The sequence below is a fragment of the Mus musculus genome, chromosome 18 (assembly GCF_000001635.26).
Source record: "Mus musculus strain C57BL/6J chromosome 18, GRCm38.p6 C57BL/6J".
NCBI classification, from domain to species: Eukaryota; Metazoa; Chordata; class Mammalia; order Rodentia; family Muridae; genus Mus; species Mus musculus.
The window spans coordinates 44,745,423-44,764,527 of NC_000084.6; the positions used below are offsets into that span (position 1 = coordinate 44,745,423).

Genomic DNA, 19,105 nt, shown 5'->3' on the forward strand with positions numbered 1-19,105 from the left:
CCACTAGGAAAAGCTACTTAAAAAATGAATAACTGGACTTTGAATCCATGGTAGACAAGCTTTTCATTAATTCTGATTTGTAGCATTTGCTTGACTCTTGATCATCCTTATTTAGCTGAGGTTAAAGTTACCCACTAGCTTTGCATTCACTAGATGTCTTGCAGTGATAGCTTAGTATGTCAGCCCTAGTACCTGAGAACCCACAGTGCCTCCAATAGTCAACGAAGCTAAGTTAGTGGGCCAGGGTGGGAGGCTGTCAGGGTTTCTGCTTCTTTTCACAAGACCTCGTAGTCTCTCTTTATGAAATGACTTAAATTAAATCTAAATACATTTCCTAGTCTAGTGCTCCATATTTTCTCTCAGTCTGAAAATAAAAATATCTAGTTTTAGTGGATGCTGCTGATGTTGCACATTACAAGAGCCTTAAGAATATTTATTAAGGATATTATCATTAGACCCTTAATAAGACTCATAATTTGAAAGCAAGGTTTGCCACTCATATAAACTAACTCTGGTTAATCTTGATTCTCCTATATTAATGCATTTGCACTTCAGAATTGCTTCCCTCTATATGTTGAGTTGGGGCACACACACACACATACACCACATACACAAACACACACTGATAGTACTCATGTGACTTAAAAGTACTGCAACAGCAAAAACAAAACAAAACAAAACAAAACAAAAACAAAAACATCTTTTCTGGTGCTGGACGTGGTGGCGCACGCCTTTAATCCCAGCACTTGAGAGGCAGAGGCAGGTGGATTTCTGAGTTCGAGGCCAGCCTGGTCTACAGAGTGAGTTCCAGGACAGCCAGGGCTACACAGAAAAACCCTGTCTTGGAAAAAACAAAACAAAACAAAACAAAACAAACAAACAAACAAAACACCTTTTCTGGATTCTTAGCAGTGTTGGGGCAACCTAACGTTCTTTCTCCTTCTTGACTCAGATGGGATTTTAAAGTCATCGTCTGACACCAAAGCAGTAGCGAGATCTAACCTCAAGATCCCTAAAAGGCCAGGAGTGATAACAAAGCAGAAGAGACATACGCTTTGAGGTTCTTGCTTTACAGGGTCCCTTCAACACAGTGCATCTTAATATTTTCCACTAAAGCCCACCAAAGGCAGAAGAGAGTCATGAAGTCTGGGAGATAAATGCAATCACCTCCAAGCTAGATATTTCTTTTGAAGTCTTATACTTTATCTTGAAAATTCACTTGCATTTTAAATTCTCCCTATATGTCAGCATTTGCTTTAATCCATTTTTGCAAGCAAGATCCCAGTATGTGCAATTCCCAACCAAATCGTCAGTTAGCTCAATGCTTGAGAAAATAAACATTTTCATCTTGGGGCTTTTAGAATTCTTCCTCCTTACCCACTGCCAGCAGCTCCTAGATGGCCACAGGCTTTAGTATGAGGGGAAGAAACTAAATTTGATGATTGGTTACATTTTTCTAGTAAATTCTTTGGAGTCCTTGCTGCTACCTGGGGACATCCCTTCATCTCAACATCCTTAAGTTTCTTTGTAGTTTCTTCCTGAATCTTCCCTTTGGCTTCATATCTTTCCATGGTTTTCATTGTGTATAACAATGGCTCTTCCTTTTTTTTTTTTTTTAAGTACGTTTTCTTTACATCACCCATTTTCCACTTGATGACTTTTTTCTTTTGATTCTTTTTTTTATTAGATATTTTCTTTATTTACATTTCAAATGCTATCCTGAAAGTCCCCTATACCCTCCCCGCCCCCCCCACCCTGCTCCCCTACCCACCCACTCCCACTTCTTGGCCCTGGTGTTCCCCTGTACTGAGGCATATAAAGTTTGCTAGACCAAGGGGCCTCTCTTCCCAGTGATGGCCGACTAGGCCATCTTCTGCTACATATGCAGCTAGAGACACGAGCTCTGGGGGTACCGGTTAGTTCATATTGTTGTTCCACCTATAGGGTTGCAGACCCCTTCAGCTCCACTTGATGACTTTTAATGCTCTATTAGTTGTAGTCATAATTTTTGTCTTGATTCCTACTAATTTCACAAACTTCTAAAGGGGAATTCTCATGCATATCACATTTACTGCTCCATAACAAGCCACTATAAAACTCAGTGACCTAAAAGAACAATTAATTGTCCTAGAGAAGGAGCTAAGAGTCTCTACATCTCTACAGCTCAGGCAACAGGAAGAGAAAAAGCCACTGGGCCTGCCTGCCTTGAGCACTTGAAACTCCAAAGCTCAGGGCCTGCAACAATGCCACACATCATAATTCTGCTCAAGTAGCAGCAGTCCCTGATGACCTTGCATTCCTAGGGGGACCATTCCTATTCAAACCACCACAGTTGCCATCCCTGAGACTAGGTTTTGGGACTATCAATCTTGTTTACTGATAGTCTCATTTATTGACTAATAAGTCACCGGTCACTTATTATGTGCAAGGCTCTTTGCTACTTGCCAGGAATTCATAATCTACTAGAGAAGATAAAAATAGAAATGAATAATAAACACCACGGGAATCAAGATTACAATGCACGCCCAGGCTAGAACAAAAGTACACAAACCCATAAGATGTCCACTTGTTCAGTAGAAAACTTAGTACTTGGGTTGTATGACATGCAAAACAGATATCTTTCAGTTCCCAACTACATATGCATATACATCAGCACTATCCATCTTTATTATAATCTTTTGAGGATTGGAGGAACACATATACAAAGAGGAGAAGGGAGCAAGATTTACATTACAGACCAGATATTATTTCTGCCTGTTCAGCACCCATTCTCCATCAAGTAGTGCCAGGACCTTGATTCCAGGGCCTTCTTTGCAACTCTCAGTCCATATGATAACAAAGCAGAGCCCACCAAACTTTGGCAGACTGATCATGTGGTCGAAAGCTTGGCCAGTCACTTTACTGTATTCTTCTGGCTAGAGCAAAAAACAAACAAACAAACAAAAAAAACAAACAAAACAAAACAAAAAACAAAAAACCTAAGTATATAGGTAGACCTAATTTCCTGTACTATTATGATAATGGTTTAGAACTAAAAAAATTTATGTTATCCCAGAATGAGTATAAGCTTGGGCCATAATAAGGAGCCCAAGAAGAAAGCCAATTCTGAAGAAAGAGGCTGAGCCACCAGTGTGAAAGGTGGATGGGTCATAAGACTCTGGATGTAGCCCTGTGGGGGTCCAGTTGCCCGGACATCTCTGCTAATTGTTAATTGCTCACTCGGTGCTCAAAGGGAATGTAAATCACTTTTATTTGTAGCCAGAGTTTTACATTCTAGGTCAATCCAATTAGAATGAAAAAAAAAATGCCTTCTTGTATTAAACTGTTTTAAGAATTAGAAAATAGTTAATGCATACAGAAAAGATGTATGATGAGTGGCACTCATCTGGAAACCTGTGTCAGGACTAGATGGATATTTGTGGTGGTGGGTGATGGGTGGTTCAGGCTATCAACTTGAGTACATCTGGAATCAACTAAAACCCAAGCACCTGGGCATGCCTATTACATAATTTCTTCTTTGGATCCTTCTAGGTGGGAAGACTCAACCTAAATCTGGAAAAGGCAATTCAGTGACACCTATAGCTAACTAAAGACTCTTCTGGTAGTATGGAGACCAATGAAAGCAAATGGTTAAAAATACTTGAAGGGCTTATTGTGGGGAACAAGGAATTTAGTGACTCTGTATATAAAACTTTTGACAACTTGTGAAGAAAAAAATAAGGAAAATGACAAGCTAGCTGGTTGTTTCTAGAAGATCTGGATAAAAGGAAAAGTATGAACAAGGTAACCCAGACCCAAATGGGCATGCATGATATATACTCACTGATAAGTGGATATTAGACAAAAAGTACAGAATACCCATGATACAACTTACAGACCATATGAAGCTTAACAAGAAGTAAGGCACAAGTGTAGATGCTTCAGTCCCACTTAGAAGGGGAGCAAATAATCGCTGGAGGCAGAGAGAAGAAGGGACCTGGGTAGGAAAGGGGAGGAGATAGGGGGCAGTATCAAATATGAGTAGGGGAGAGAAAATTGAAGCTCAGAAGCCCAGAAGGCCAGGAGAATAAATGGAAATGTGCAGCATTTGGGGAGGGGCACAGGAGAGAACATCTAGAAAGTCCCAGAGACCTGGGATGTGAGAGGCTCCCAGGACTCAATGGGGATGTATTGTGGATAGCCCTGGTGATGCCTGTATTTTGATGTTTACTCCGTTTTCCCAGGAGAGGCTATCTGGAACAAGGAATGAGTCATATACTCGGGTGACTTCTTATGAACCTTCCCCCAATGAATAAAGGGACTAATCACTGGGTAAGCAGGCTGGACTTCCGGGTTGGATGGAGGAAGAGAGGAAGCAGGAGAGAGGGCCTTTTTGGATGGGGATAGCGAGAGGGCAAGATGTAGCTACTAGTGTCTCCCAGCTTAAATGGTGAATCTGCCAGGATTCACCACCAGAGGATTTAGAATAAATATGGCTTACAAGATTAGGATTCTAGTTGTTGTACCCAGCAATTGAGTTACCATTGTTTCTGAACTAAGTTTGTGTGGTATTTTCCTTCATGTGGTGGTTCGACCGGGTTCAAGAGGTAGCAACACATGGGTTTGCCAGGTGTGCACCACAAAGGCCATGGGGGTTTTGAAGCATGGGGCTGACATGGTAGCGACCCACCAGTGGGAACTTAGTGAGTTGGGTGGAGAGATTTTGGAGCTCTGAGTCAGAGAGTCTCCACTAGATAAGAACTGGCTGTCAAGACCACAGGGGCTAAGAGTAGCTGGGTGTAGCATGGGAACTTACTGTTTTTAAAAATATTTCTCAAAATAGGGATGACTTCAGTGGAAATGGCCAACAGTGGGGAGATGGAACCCGAAGAGACCATCTCCAGTAGATATACAGGGTCCTCACTTGAGGCATGGGGATGCCCACAAATTCTCAAGATGTTTGACCCAGAATTGTTCCTGTCTCAAGGAAATGCAGACACAAAAATGGAGCAGAGACAGAAAGAAAGGCCAGCTAGAGACTGCTCAACTTGGGATCCATCCCAAGTACAGGCACCAAACCCTGACACTATTACTGATGCCGTGTTGTGCTTGTAGACAAGAGCCTGGCATGGCTGTCCTCTGAGATGCTCTACCAGCAGCTCACTGAGACAGATGCAAATACTTACAGCCAACCACTGGACTGAGGTAGGGGACCCCTATGGAAGAGTTATGGAAAGGATTGATGGAACTGAAAGGGATGGCAACCCCCTAGGAAGAACAACAGTATCAAGTAGCCTGGAGCCTTCATGTCTCCCAGAGACTAAGCCACTAACCAAAGAGCATACATGAGCTGGTCCATGGTCCCAGCACATGCGTAGCAGAGGACTGCCTTGTCTGGTCTCAGAAGGGGAGGATGTACCTAATCTTGTAGAAACTTGATGCCCCAGGGAAGGGGCATGCTGGCAGGGGTGAGAGGCGTGGATTGGAGAGTGGGGGAGCATCTTTTTAGAAGCAAAGGTGGGGTGGGGGTAAAGAACTCTGGGAGGGGGATCAGGAAGGGGAACAACATTTGGAATGTAAATAAATAAAATAATTTAATAAAAATAAAAGAAAAACACTAAAAAGAAAAAGAAAAGTGCTAAGTAGCTGCATCATCCATCATTGTCAAGTCTAACAGCTTCTAAGTGTGAGAATCTTCTCTCCAGCATTCATAGAGCTCAGGTTGTGGAACACCAAACTCATGCTTATGAGATTGGCTGACCCATAGCAAACATTCAAGTTTAAGCTACAGAGAGTATTAGTGGTCAAAGTAGAAGTGCCGGTTGGTAAGAAGTGGGCTCTGTAACTTAAGAAGCAGATGTGTGAAAGGATATTGAAGGCAAGGACTCAGAACCTTCATATTCTGAAGGTTTATCTTACCTGAGGAAGTAGTTGCCATGCTTATCAGAGGATGCACCCCTCCCACACCCACCCCCTGCAATATTGCCCTCTCTACCTTTGCCTGAACGAATTAATCCTTCATTTGTCTGTCAAGCCAGCAGTGACTTTCTCTGAAAGAGATGTCAGGTAGAACAATATTTATGTCCTCCATTGCATAACCAGACTTAAGACTAAGCAGGTTCCTAGAAAGAGATAGAAAGCATAGTTCACAAAGGAGGTGTGCTATGCCACTAAAGAGCTTAATAAATTTGCTAATTCATTCAAGCAGGAATTTGGGGAATCTGTGGTGATAGATTTTTTTTTTCAAGAGTCTGAGATAATGGTAGAAGGAACATAAAATTGGATCAAGTAGAGTTTATTGATACTGGTACAATAATAAAAGATTTATTTAGATCATTTAGGTTTAATAAGGAAGCTCACACTTAAAAATGTATTAAAAGTTTGTTTGGTTAGCTGAAACATTTGCCATAAGGCTGCCTACTGAAAAGGAACTGGAGTTGCCTGATATCTCTTAGCTTAGTACTGATGAAGGAATCTTATGGTTCAGGGAGACTGCAGTGCTGAAGTGGGTACAACACGCTGTTGGGATACTATTTGTACATTGTGTGCAGGTTGTCTCTGTATATTCAGTTGTTGATTGCCAAAGTGGCAAAGAGCTAAACACTGGCAGGACCTTCATCGGCCTCGTATTTCATAAACATCCATCCTTCCTTACTTGCTGATTAGATTTAAAGATCTGACAACCAATAGCTGAGCAGGAAATGAAAGACAGACCTTCTGAGCAGAGAGAGGATCTGCAAGAAGAAATCAGGCAGGAGATTTGCCAGCTGGACATAGAAAGGAACAGGCATACCAGGGATGAAAGGGAGGCAAAGAACTAGCCATGTGGCAGGACAGAATACTAGACTAGTCTGGATAATTTAGATGAGCTAGCTGAGAGTCTGCCCAGCTATATGCCTAAGCTTTCAGCAATATTAATAAGTCTCTGTGACATTATTTAACCACCAGCAGGTACCAGAAAGTCCTGCAATACTGTGCAAAACCAAATCCCTTATAATAGAATGGCCCTGAAGACATGCTCTTCACTAATGCTATAAGACACACAATGGTGTGAGGGGTACTAGGAGTTTGGACACTTATTGTCACTCTTCCCTTGGGCTAGATCTTAGGGTTGGAGATGCTGCTGCTCAGTTGGATGTATTAAATATAATGGGTTTAACTGGGCCCCAAAGTAGCAAGGGCTGGGTGGGTAGCAGCAGAGGTGAGTAGGCCAGGGCAAGGCAAGGGTAGTTAGCATTTTAAACTGCACAGGTAAAGGACTTTTTTATAGTGGCATTGCTAGTGTGGCTCTTTGGTATTGGTTAATCACTCATGATATTTCCAGGAATGAAATGGATAAGAGGGGCCTTACTAAAACACCTAAGAATTTTACTTTCAGCCTTTCTTCCATCCTTCCCCAGAAGGTTCTACAGCCTTTAGCTGTATACTGAGGAGAAGCAAATCCAAGCAGCATATAGAACACTCAGCTCTTTTCTTATAGCAGACTAGCTACTTCGCTGCTGAATGAATGGGACTGAGCTAATCTGAGTTGCCTTCCTATCTCTCTTCAAGAACCTGGGGGCCACGCACTTGGAATTTCTTAGAGCGGCCAGACAATAATGCTCATTCTAACGTGTATCCTGGTTGTCTAAAGCCTTATGTTAAAATTACTTGGAACTGGGGATGGTGAGACCCACTTATTACACCAACACTCGCAGGCAAAAGTAGGAGGATCAAAAGTTTACTCTCAGTTACCTGGTGAACTCAGTGACGGCTTGAGCTACGTAAGGCACCAGTCTTAAAACAAAGGTTACCAGGGACGCGAAGAATCACCTCTCTCAACAGACCAACTTCTCAGTGTTCTTTACACTCTGCTAGCCTTAGAGCCCATTCCCTCCTCGAGAGAGGAGGAGCTTACTATTAACTTGGCATTACAGAGATAATCGTTATTGGAACTCTCACTTATTGAAAGCCTACTATGAGCAAGCACTGCATAGGTGCTTTACAGGTGGTAGCTTACTAAATCTTCTCAACCATACTATAAGATACCCGTTTACATTCTAACTTTAGCCTTAAGGAAGTAAGAAGAAAATTGGAATAATTAGGCACCCACCCTGAGTCACATAGGAACTCAGCGGTGACCTGGTATCTTTCAAGTACATAATACAAGTCAATTACCTAAACGTCATCTGCTGCACACAGTAAACATTAGTAATTTTAACCATTTGCTATTGCCAGAGCTATAACTATCAAATATGCAGCTGACCTCTGTTGGTAAAGATAGTATTTTTAAGATGACTTTAAATGGACATGAAAATGTAGTAATTCCTAGTTGTTCCAGTATCCTAATTTTTCCGCCAAAGTATATTTGAGCAGAGAATGCTCTGTGAGTAAAAGTCTATGGTCAATTAAGCCAGGGAGCTGTGGTGTATTTTATTCCTCTCCTGGGGAGTCCCGAGAAGCATTAGCACATTAAATCTCTGAAACATCTTGCAGGGGAAAAAAAAGACCCTATTAATCTGCTTTAACCCAAACTTTTCGAATTCTTTGACAAAGGAATCCTTTCTTCTCATAATATTTATGATCATCCCTCGAAATCACCATTCCATGGAAAACACTGGGGATAAATGAATCTATTGAAATTCCTCTTCCAAGTTGAGCATGTAATGTTTTGACAGTTCTTTTTCTGCCAACTCGACTCCCTGCTGTGGATGGGCTGTGAAATGTCAGAGCCAACAATAAAGTTTCTCTGACAGTTAATCATAAAACTCAAGCTTTTCTCATGACAGCCCAAACATTCTTTCTATTTTTCTCTATCTTTATAGCCACAGGTAAAAAAATCCCTATACTTTGTTCAAGTTCATGTTCATGGTATTTTCAGCTCTGGTTACAGACTATATAAGGGCAGTGCCTCACATTTTTGCAATCTGAGCGTCATGGTTAGGAAGGATGTATTCAGCAGTACTTGCCCAGAATGTGTAGGATCCTGAGTTCAAACTGCAGCTCTGGAATCGAATTTCTCATGTTATTCTTTCCTCTACAAATAAGTGTGATTCCTTAGTGACTGAAACTATGCACTGCACTTGTGCGCATCCCTGGAGGAGCATGCTCACGGTGTAGTCTGCACACATTGATTCATTTAACATCTCCACACCAAGCAGCTCCCACAAGCCAGGAACTCTCCTAAGTGCCTTATAAGCTCGCTCTCTCTCTCTCTCTCTCTCTCTCTCTCTCTCTCTCTCTCTATATATATATATATATATATATATATATATATATATATATATATATATATATATATATATATAGGAAAGCAGGGTTTACTTTTGGCTCACAACTTGAGGATGCAGCCTATCATGACAGGAAGGTATGGCAGGGGTTTGAGGCAGCTGATCACACTGTCTCTGCCGTCAGGCAGCAGAGAGAGAGAGGAATGCCATGGTATTCAGCTTGTTTTATCTTTTTTATTCAGACCAGGACTCCAAGCTGTGGATTGGTTCTAACCACATTCAGCCTCATAGAAAGTCTTCCCTAGGCACACCCAGAGATTGACCTCCTAAGTAATTCTAAATTGACAACCTTTATTAAATGCCACAATGCTGGATAGAGTGTTGGAGCAAAAGAGACAGTCAAGGTCATTAGTACTCTAATAGAAGCTTTATTGTATTGGGGGGAATAGGTAATTACATGTCCAAGTAGATTCATACTGGAGTGTCAGGTAAGGCCATGTAATGTGCAGTTAGTGGGTAAGAAAGCTGGAAACATAAATGAGGGTTGGCAGCTTTAGCTTGAGAAAGGCTGTCTGGATGGCCCATCAGTAAGTAGAACTCTGCATAACCGGAAAAAACCAATCATGCTATATGAGGGTGGTGCAGAAAACATAGTTTCAGGTCAGAGGAGCTGGCTGAATTTGCTGAATTGGAGTAACAGCAGGAAAGCCAGAGCAGAACATACAGTGTAAGTCACCAAACTTGGAGTCACCAAGATCAACTCAGAATACCAAGCATGGGCCAGACTATGGTAAGGACTTTGGATTTGTGGAGATAAGGAACATACAGAACGTTAAAGACATGGACTTAATCTAAAGATGTTTTCACAGGGTTAAAAGACAACTATGACTTCGGAGCAGAGGACACAATGTTGGGAGTAGGAAAGCAGTAGGGAGGCACTGTAGGTTATCTTTATAGGTACCTGCAGATGTGGTAGTCATTTAGACAACATGGTGCAGGAGAGCAAAGGTTCTGAATCTGTCTTGGCAAAAGACGCAATGGGTGACTATAAAGTTGGCGCAGTGGTCGAGCGCATTGTGTTTCTTACAAAGGACCCAAGATCGATTCCCAGCATCCAAATGAAGGCTCACCATCTTCTTGGGCACCAGACACACATGTGGTGCAGATGTGCATGCAGGTAAAACACCTATACACATAAAATGATAAAAATAAAATCTAAAAAGACAGAGGAGGAGGAGGAGTTGTCGATGGGACTTTAAGCTTGAGCAATGAAGTGGACAGTGATATTACTTAGACTTGAATATTTCTCAGATTGTGATAGTTTTGAGAGGAATGGCTTTAGAGAAAGCATGTAGAAGGAAATGAAGTTATTATATTTTATTGCATTAAGGATGGGATGTCTATGAGTGATGCAGGAATACATATGAATTTTACCTTATTCTAGACCCTATGGAAATATATATATATATATATATATATATATATATATACACACACACACACACACACACACACACACACACACACAAATCACTGGCATTAAAATGCACATGTTTAGAACCATGAGGCCAAATGAAAGCGTCTAAGAACATTTCCAGATGCAGGCACTTGAACCTTCAGAACTGTGGTCTAAATGCACTACTTCTTTCTTGATAAAGCTGTCTTGTCTCAGTATTTCATCAAAAGTAATGCACAATGGCCCAATATGCTTGCATTCAGTTCTCAGTATGAGCCATCCACTGCTGGTTGTACATGTGTATTAACTCATGCTCTATAAATAATAATTGTCCCCATTTTACTCTTGAGAAAGTAGAGACATAGAGAGTTGAAGTGATGTGTAGAGTGTTATATTGGCACTACAAATGACAAAATGATTCACACTCAGACTGAAGCATCAGGGACCAGGATAAACTGGTAGGGGGTTTCATAGCCTCTGTTTTGTTTTTTTGATTATTTGCTTGTTTTGGTTTTTTCTCAATTCGTGATATGTGTTATGATTCATATCTTTTTGGTCACCTCTTCTCTTTCAAGAACATGAATTTATATCAAAGGCTGAAAGAAAATTATTTTTCAGCTTTTTCTCTGGTTAAGTCATTTTAGTGGGATAAAACCAATGTGATATTACCATCAATTTTTTTCAAAATCCCCTTTAAGATTTGCATAAGCTTCTACTACATACAAATTAGAAAAAGTGTTCGTCCGCTGTGGTGGCATACACCCATAACCCCAGCACTGGGTAGGCAAAGTCAGGAGGATCACGGTATGTTTAAGGCTAGCCTGGTCTACATAGTGAGTTCTAGGTGAGCCAAGGCTACACAGTGAGACTCTGCCTTAGAAAACAGAACAGAACCAAACAAAAGACCTTATAACAGTTCACATTCAGATTGAAAACACATTTATCCATTGTCTCATGACTCTATAGCATCAAATTATTGAGATATTTCATGGCTTAACTCCCACCACACACATACATTTAGAGTATGTAGACACTCACTTGTATTTATACAAGGAATCTATCTTCCTAAAAGAGAAAAAGAAAGAAAGAAAGAAAGAAAGAAAGAAAGAAAGAAAGAAAGAGAGAAAGAAAGAAAGCTAGGCAGAATGAAGTCGTTTCATTCCTCCACTTAATAATTAGTGTCATTTTATGTTAGATAATCATTGTACACTGAGCCTTCAAATAATATGTATAAAACTATGAAGAAGTAAAAGGAAAATCTTTAAGAAACCAAATAAAATATGTCGAGAAGACAGTGCAAGAGACAATGAGAGACAGACAGACAGACAGAGACAAAGATGGAGAGACAGAAACCAAGTAAGACTTTAGCAGCCAACATTCCACATGTATCACTGTCTATTATTCCTTTAAAATGTTAAAATAAATTTTCTTTTTTGTTTACCTCCCCCCACATCATTTTCTATAATGAACATATGTATTGCTTTAATGTTAAGAAAAATATTTCAAAATAAAATATGTCTACAAATTTGCCGAGAGCACATACATTACTATACTAGCCTTTGGAGCTACAGTGTAATCCATAATGGGAGAAAAGTCTGGTAGGAAAATGACATTTTTATTGCTTCAGTGACTCAATAATAATGATTCCACTGTGGCCTGGTTTGTTTTCTGTTGTTGTGATAAAGACCATGGCCAAACATAATGTGGGGAGCAAAGAGCCGATTTCATCTTAGAGTTTACATGCAGTCCACCATGAAAGGAAGTCACAGCTGGTGGTGGTGGGGGTGTGTCTCAAAACAGGAACCTGCAGGCAGGAACTGAAAGAGGCAAGGAGGAACAAGGCATATTGTCTTGCTTCCCCATGGCTTGCCCATTTTGCTTTCTTATACAGTCCAGGACCATATGCCCATGGGTGGCACTGCCACCAGTGAGGTAGACCCTCCCTCATCAATCATCAATCAAGAAAATTCCCCACAGACTTGCTTATAGGCAATCTGAGGGAGGGATTTTTCTCAATTGGGGTTACTCTTACCAGATTGCTAGCTTTGGTAAAGTTGAAAAACAAGCAATCAAATACAAAAACAAAAATCAAAAGCAGGACACACTGTCAGGAACATTGCTCTAGGTCTCTCTCCCACAATCGTCTGTGTGGTGTGGCATTACAAAACTTCCTAACTGAAACAACTGATGGGAAATCAACAGGAATTGGCATTTTACTTTGACTCGTTATATATACTAAAGCATGAAACTGAGAGAAGATCTAGGAGACTGTTTCCAGGTTTAAAAAGAAGAAAAAAATTTCCTGAAGGGCCAGGCACGGTGGTACATACTTTTAACTGAAGCATTCAGGCAGATTTCTGTGAGTTCGAGACCAACCTGCTCTAAAAACAAAATAGAAGTAGGAAATGTAGATGTAAATTTTTCTTGCCCTTTTGTTCCATCCACTTTTTAATATGTCTTTTTAACTTTTAGTTGTGTAAAATTTCAGACATTTAAAAAGTACATGGAGGTGGGGGCTGGCAAGATGGCTCAGTGGTTAAGGGCTCTGGCTGCTCTTCCGAAGGACCTGAGGCTCAATTTCCAGCAACCACATGGCAGCTCACAACTGTCTGTAACTCCAGTTCCAGGGTAACTGATCCCTTCACACCAATGCACATAAAGTGAAATTTTAAAAATTGAAAAAAAATACACCTATAGTTGAATACTCTAAAGTATGTGTGAGAAATCCCATTTTTATCACCCATGTCAAGTAATTATCAAAATCCTTAAGTACTTGCTTCTTAATTGCTTGTCTTGTATCAGAGGAAATTATAACATTCACAAAAGGAGTGGACTCAAGCTCACAATCTCCCTGCCTCTGCCCCTCAAGTGCTATGATTACAGACCTTTGCATCACACTTGGTTCTCCAGAGATATTTAAAAGGATTATTACAGCTAGAAAATGTGAGAATTGATCTGGAAAAAAATAAGCTAGGAAGCAAGAAGCCATTGGAGAGAAGCTGTCACCAGGAGGGAATTCCCCTTGAGCGGAAGGGGACAGGGGTGACCACTTAGATGTAATGTAGTAGGGACAATGGGGCATGGTCACATGACACTTGATCACACCTACCCAGACTGTTGTCACTGCTCGTGGGCCAGGAGGTGATTCTCTCACTCAGCCTCTTTGTACTGGACATGTCTGATTTCATGGAGAGGTCTCCTTCCTCCTTCCTAATTTCTCTAACAAGCTGCGTGTGGCACCTTGTGAAGTCTTGGAAGGAAATCTTCCCGTTTTCATCTGAGCCCAATTGGTTCATGATCTCAGCCACTGACTCTTCCATGCTCAGCTGTCTGCAGACCATTAGCAAGTCATTCCTGTGGGGGGAGGGGAACACAGGAGACCGTGTCAGGAGGAGTAGGGAGAGTCACTAATCAAAACAAAACCAAACCAAACCATTTCTTAAATGCATTTGCTATTGTATACTGATATTAAACGTTCTCACTGCTTCCAGGAGAATGGTAGTATACAAAGCCATATGGCCAAGTGTTTGAGCTCACGCCTTTAATCCTGACACTGGGGAAACAGAGGCAGGTGGATCTCTGTGAGTTCAGACCCAAGCTGGTCTACATATCGAGTTCCAAGCCAGTTGGAGCTACATATTGAGACCCTGTCTCCACCAAAACAAACAAAAATCTGCTTCATCTGGGTTCTCTAGGCAAAGACATTTGCCGTTGAGAAGGGTGACCCCTTTGCTCTTTTTTCTCCCTATCCTTCTGAACTTTCACTTTTCATTTCTTTTGAAATTAAGGAACTTAAAACTTCTTTCTTTACATCTGAACAGTGCAGCGCTATGACTTCTGTCAGACAGTACTTGTTATATAGAAAAAGACAGTTTCTGCCATTCTGTCCATCTATAACTAGTCTGGCTGCAAAAAGCAGTGAAAGTTTTGATAATCTGGCTCCCCAGCTTCCTGGACCTCTGCTCAGCATGGTTAGTTATTCTGTGAAAATGTTACTTGATCTTGATTTTCACCTACCTCTGCATTTTTCGGATTTCCCACTTCCTGTCTGTAATTATTTATCTCTAAGATGCAGAGCCGGTGTCAAAAATCCCAGACACCGTTCATGACTGGATGTAATGAGAAAGTGTGGTGTGGTTAGACCTAAGATAAGAGGGGTGGTGAAGGTCACTGGAAAATTGTGACTATAGAATCTTAATTACTCTAAATAGTCTATGACTATAGAGTCTATAGAGTCTACCTTTGGGTTGTTGTTTTTGTATTTTGTCTGTTTGTTTTGTTTTTGATTTTTGACAGTTTCTCCCTGTAGCTTTAGCTGTCCTGAAACTTGCTCTGTAGACCAGACTGGCCTCAAACTCAGAGATCCCCCTGCCTCTGCCTCCTGAGTGCTGGCACTAAAGGCGTGCGCCACCATCTCCCAGCTGAGTCTTACATTATTTTTAAAGGAAGAACAATAATTTTTAAAGGAAAATCAGAAACACTATGCTCACGAAGAATATTTATCTGGCAGATGTCAGTTTGATTCTTGATACTGAAGATTTTTTTCTTCTTTTGGGAAACATCTTGCTAATACTACCCTAACCTATAAGTCACACAATGTCAACGAACTATAGAATTTAAGAGTTGAAAGATATTCGAAACCACTCCTTGGGAACTAAGCTAGTAAGTGCTTCATCTCTCTGTACCTCTAAAGTACAATTGTCTTGACCTAATCAATATGATGTTTGCTGATTGATACTTGCCACCTCCCCTCTTCCAGACCATCCCTTGCAAGTCCCACCTACCGGCCAGTGCCACTATGACTTCTCCAAGCCCTCTAGGCCCATAGCCCTATACACATTTCAAAATCTTTCGAATTCACTCTACCTTACTCTAGTTTCCCCTGGCCTTACTCCCTTCCCCAAGTGTCTAGGGTCTAAACACCATCAAATCTCCATTGAACTTGTTGCTGAGATACTGAAGGGGTTATAGATGTGTCACCTCAAAATATCCTAAATGAGCAGATTGGTTATCTCAAGTTGAAATCCCCTGAGGAACTGCAATGTCAGAAACTGCCACTAGTGCAAGTATTCCTGCATGGTTTTTGTGCAAATCACACACTTTCTTTGGGGATGGATGCCTTTCCTATACCAAAGCTGTGAAAGAACCTGGGCCACCAGAGACTGGTAATCGGGGCTGCAGCAAACATGAATAAATACTTTTTTAAAGTAACCCTTGCTTACCACTGGCTTCCATACCTCACCCTACCCCTATCAGGTACCTTATTAACACTCTCAAGCAATGACCTTCAGGCTTCCTAATGGTGGGCCCCTTAAATACAGTTCCTCATGTTGTGGTTTCCCTCAACTGTAAAATTATTTTGTGGCTACTTCATAACTGTGATTTTGCTACTGTTATGAATCAGAATGTAAATATTGGATATGCAGGATATCTGATATAGGACCTCTGTAAAAAGGTTGTTAACAACCCATAGTCTGAGAACCACTGCTCTAGAGTTTACTATAGTAGCCAGGATATCCATGTAGCCTGACAGCTTTCTCAAGGTCATTGTTTCTTTGTCTAAAAGGCATAAACATAGCATGCTCTGGTCATTTCTTTGGACTTTACTCTCCTGTAAAGACCCCCATGCAATGTAAAAGTAATAAAAGTTCCGTGCTTTTCTCTTGTTAATCAGTTCTTGTTTTAATCTGGTTTCTACATGCAGTTAAAGAACTCAAATAAGAATGGGGTGGGGGCTGAAGGGGCATCTCGGGGCTGAAGGGGTGTCTCCGTGCTTAAGAGCATGAGCTGCTCTTAGAAGGATCTGAGTTCAGTTCACCCTTGCTCACACCAGGCAGCTCACAGCAACCTGTAACTCCAGCTACAGGGGTGTCTGACACCTTCAGTCTCCACAGGCACCTTCACTTGTGTGCACATGTTCATACACACACACACACACACACACACACACACACACACACACACAATCAAAATTACAGGAACAACCACTCTTTCACTCCCCTATAGTACTTTAGTAGTTAATATTTACTGAGTTTTTCCATGACAGTTGTGCCAGGCTCATGTTGCTGGCTTTCTTAGCAGATCACCCTGCTTCCACATGGCATCTCATCTTCTTAAATATTTCAATGCACAGCTATGCACTTTGACTAGTTTGTATGTGTATGCATGTATGGTTCTGTATAGTATATGTGCCACAGTGCATATATAATATATGTCTGCAAGGCAGACAGGTTGATGAATAACTATGTATCTGCATGTGGGTATGGTAGATTATCACTCTGAATTTCCCATTTGCAGGTGGTAGAAAGGGCATACATATATAGCCTTGCTTAAGCCTCCAAAGCAAGGATGCTTGTGGCAAGTGTGCTCTTCCCTTCCTGTAATTCAGGCTTGATACCTCGTTTGTGTGTTTGCTGCAGTGTTAGTGAATTCTTGCAGGTACAATGGGACGTGTCTCTTGTGTTTCCGCCATGTATGGGAAAACACACCACAGCAGGAGTAACCCTTTTTTTCTGGCCCCAAATAAGCCAAATCAATGGGTGCTCATCAAGACTTATATACCCTGAGAAGTGCCACTCCAACTCATTCTAAGATGTATGCTTAGGAATAAATTCCTACAGTTCACAACAGCTAACGTAAACGCTTTGAGATTTTGTGTTCTAAATTGAAATAATGTTCTTAAAAAAATCTTCCATGTGACTGTTTTATTTTGTCCTTCTCTTTATATTTCCTGTCTGACCCGAGTCTGGATTCATCCAAGATTTGGAGATGATCAGGATTACAAATGTAGAATAAAACTGTAAAGGAAAGTTCCAGATATTCCTTTGGGTGCATGTTTTATTTTCTAGACTAAGGATTTCCTTCTCAGAGTTTTAGGCAATGATTTCAAAAGGTAATCCTTAAAAGTTGATCCTGGGAGACATGAGAGGGGCTTCTAGATTCCGGAAGTTCAGAGGGAGATTCTGACATTGATCCTCCCTGGGTGGCCAGAACTCCGTATGTCAGAGATTTTTACAATGATGATAATAACAGTATCTATTTCCCAGCTTTGTTCTGAGGTAAGTGAGAAAAGGCATGCAAAGAACTCACCATGGTTTCTGGCACATATTAACCCCCCACGAAACAGTAGCCATTATTATAATCTTTCCACAATTATTGATTGTGGGTTTCCTCATTGATCCTGTTTTATGATTAAGGCATTTTATAATGAAACAGGAACTGCTCCAGGACAAAGAAAGTAATCAGTTGAACTGGCTTGCTCACTACCAGCACCAATCTGTCCACAGAGATCCTCGTCCCTAGTGCCTGTGGCCCACGTATTACACCAGGCACCTGTTGAGAAGCCCAGTTCTGTTCAGGCCCTGTTTTAGTCAAAGCCGTTCAGAAGGCAGATCTATATTCTAGAGATGCCACGTCAAAGCAGAACGGACAACGCTGAGCTGGTATCTGGGCCAGTGAGAGGGGCTGGTACCGAACTTCAACTCCGAGCTCATTGCTTCTGTTCGCAAGTCAGAACAGAATCTTTAGACGGAAGTGCCTGTATTTGAAAATTAAATTTAACCGACATTCTTTCCGTATAGATTTACAGGATTATGGCTAGGTCTGCAAGGGAACTACTGTCCCCATTTAAAGGTATGAAAGCTGAAAGTGACAGGGATAAGTGACAAGTCTAGGAATTTAAACCAAATCAGTCAGAGCCCAAGTCCCAGTCCTTGTGTTCCATCTTCCAAGAGCCTTTGATGGGCAGCTCGATCATGAAGTGCCATTCATAAGCAATATTTATATTTAGCTAGAAAGTCTGCATTCGTTCTCCTATTTCAAACGTGCATGAAAATATGGTTCTATTTTATCATCAGTATTATGAGTAGAAAAAGTTACAAGAAGGAAAAAAAATATGCAGATTTCTTTGAAGTGGAGTAAAAGCCTGGACAACAGGATTGCAGCTACTGAGCTGGGCTGTTAAAAACTGCTTCGGATGAGCTGTGACCACCTGGTCCCAAGTCTCTGCAATGTCTTCCTGTTGTCCCTCCTAAGTGCAGGGTACTTACATGCTCTAATCTGGGCTAGCCTGGAAAATGTCCTCTGGTTAACGAAACGGGGGTAGGAATAGCATATTAGGGCATTAAACACAGGAGCCTTCTCAGTTGTTTATCAAAACAAGGTGTTGTGTAGCCCAGGTTGGCCTCAGGCTCTAAATAGCTGAGACTGGCTTTGAACTTCCAATCCTCTCATCATTGTCCCCCAAGCTCTAGGGTCTCAGGTGTGCACCACAACGCCCAGCATTGACCACAAGGCCTTGAAGACACAGTGTAGGTTCTACCGTCCTCCTGATTCTGTGCATCACTACTGGTCTCGTCTGATAACATTCAGCAACTGTGCTATTCAGTTAGGGACCATGGACAGCTTTGTGACAATTTTGGATTGTTATCTTAAACATTTTCTTTTTAAAAAATTGCTTTAA

At 41.2% G+C, this 19,105-nt stretch overlaps 1 protein-coding gene across 1 annotated transcript in view; it reads right to left on the bottom strand.

The window, feature by feature from the left end:
• The window catches only part of Mcc (mutated in colorectal cancers), a 387,123-nt gene that overhangs the window by 320,363 nt on the left and 47,655 nt on the right, over positions 1-19,105 (bottom strand). Inside the window, exon 2 of the mRNA NM_001085373.1 lies at positions 13,754-13,998. Within this exon, the coding sequence (NP_001078842.1) occupies positions 13,754-13,998 (245 nt within the window). The remainder of the gene's footprint in view (positions 1-13,753; positions 13,999-19,105) is intronic.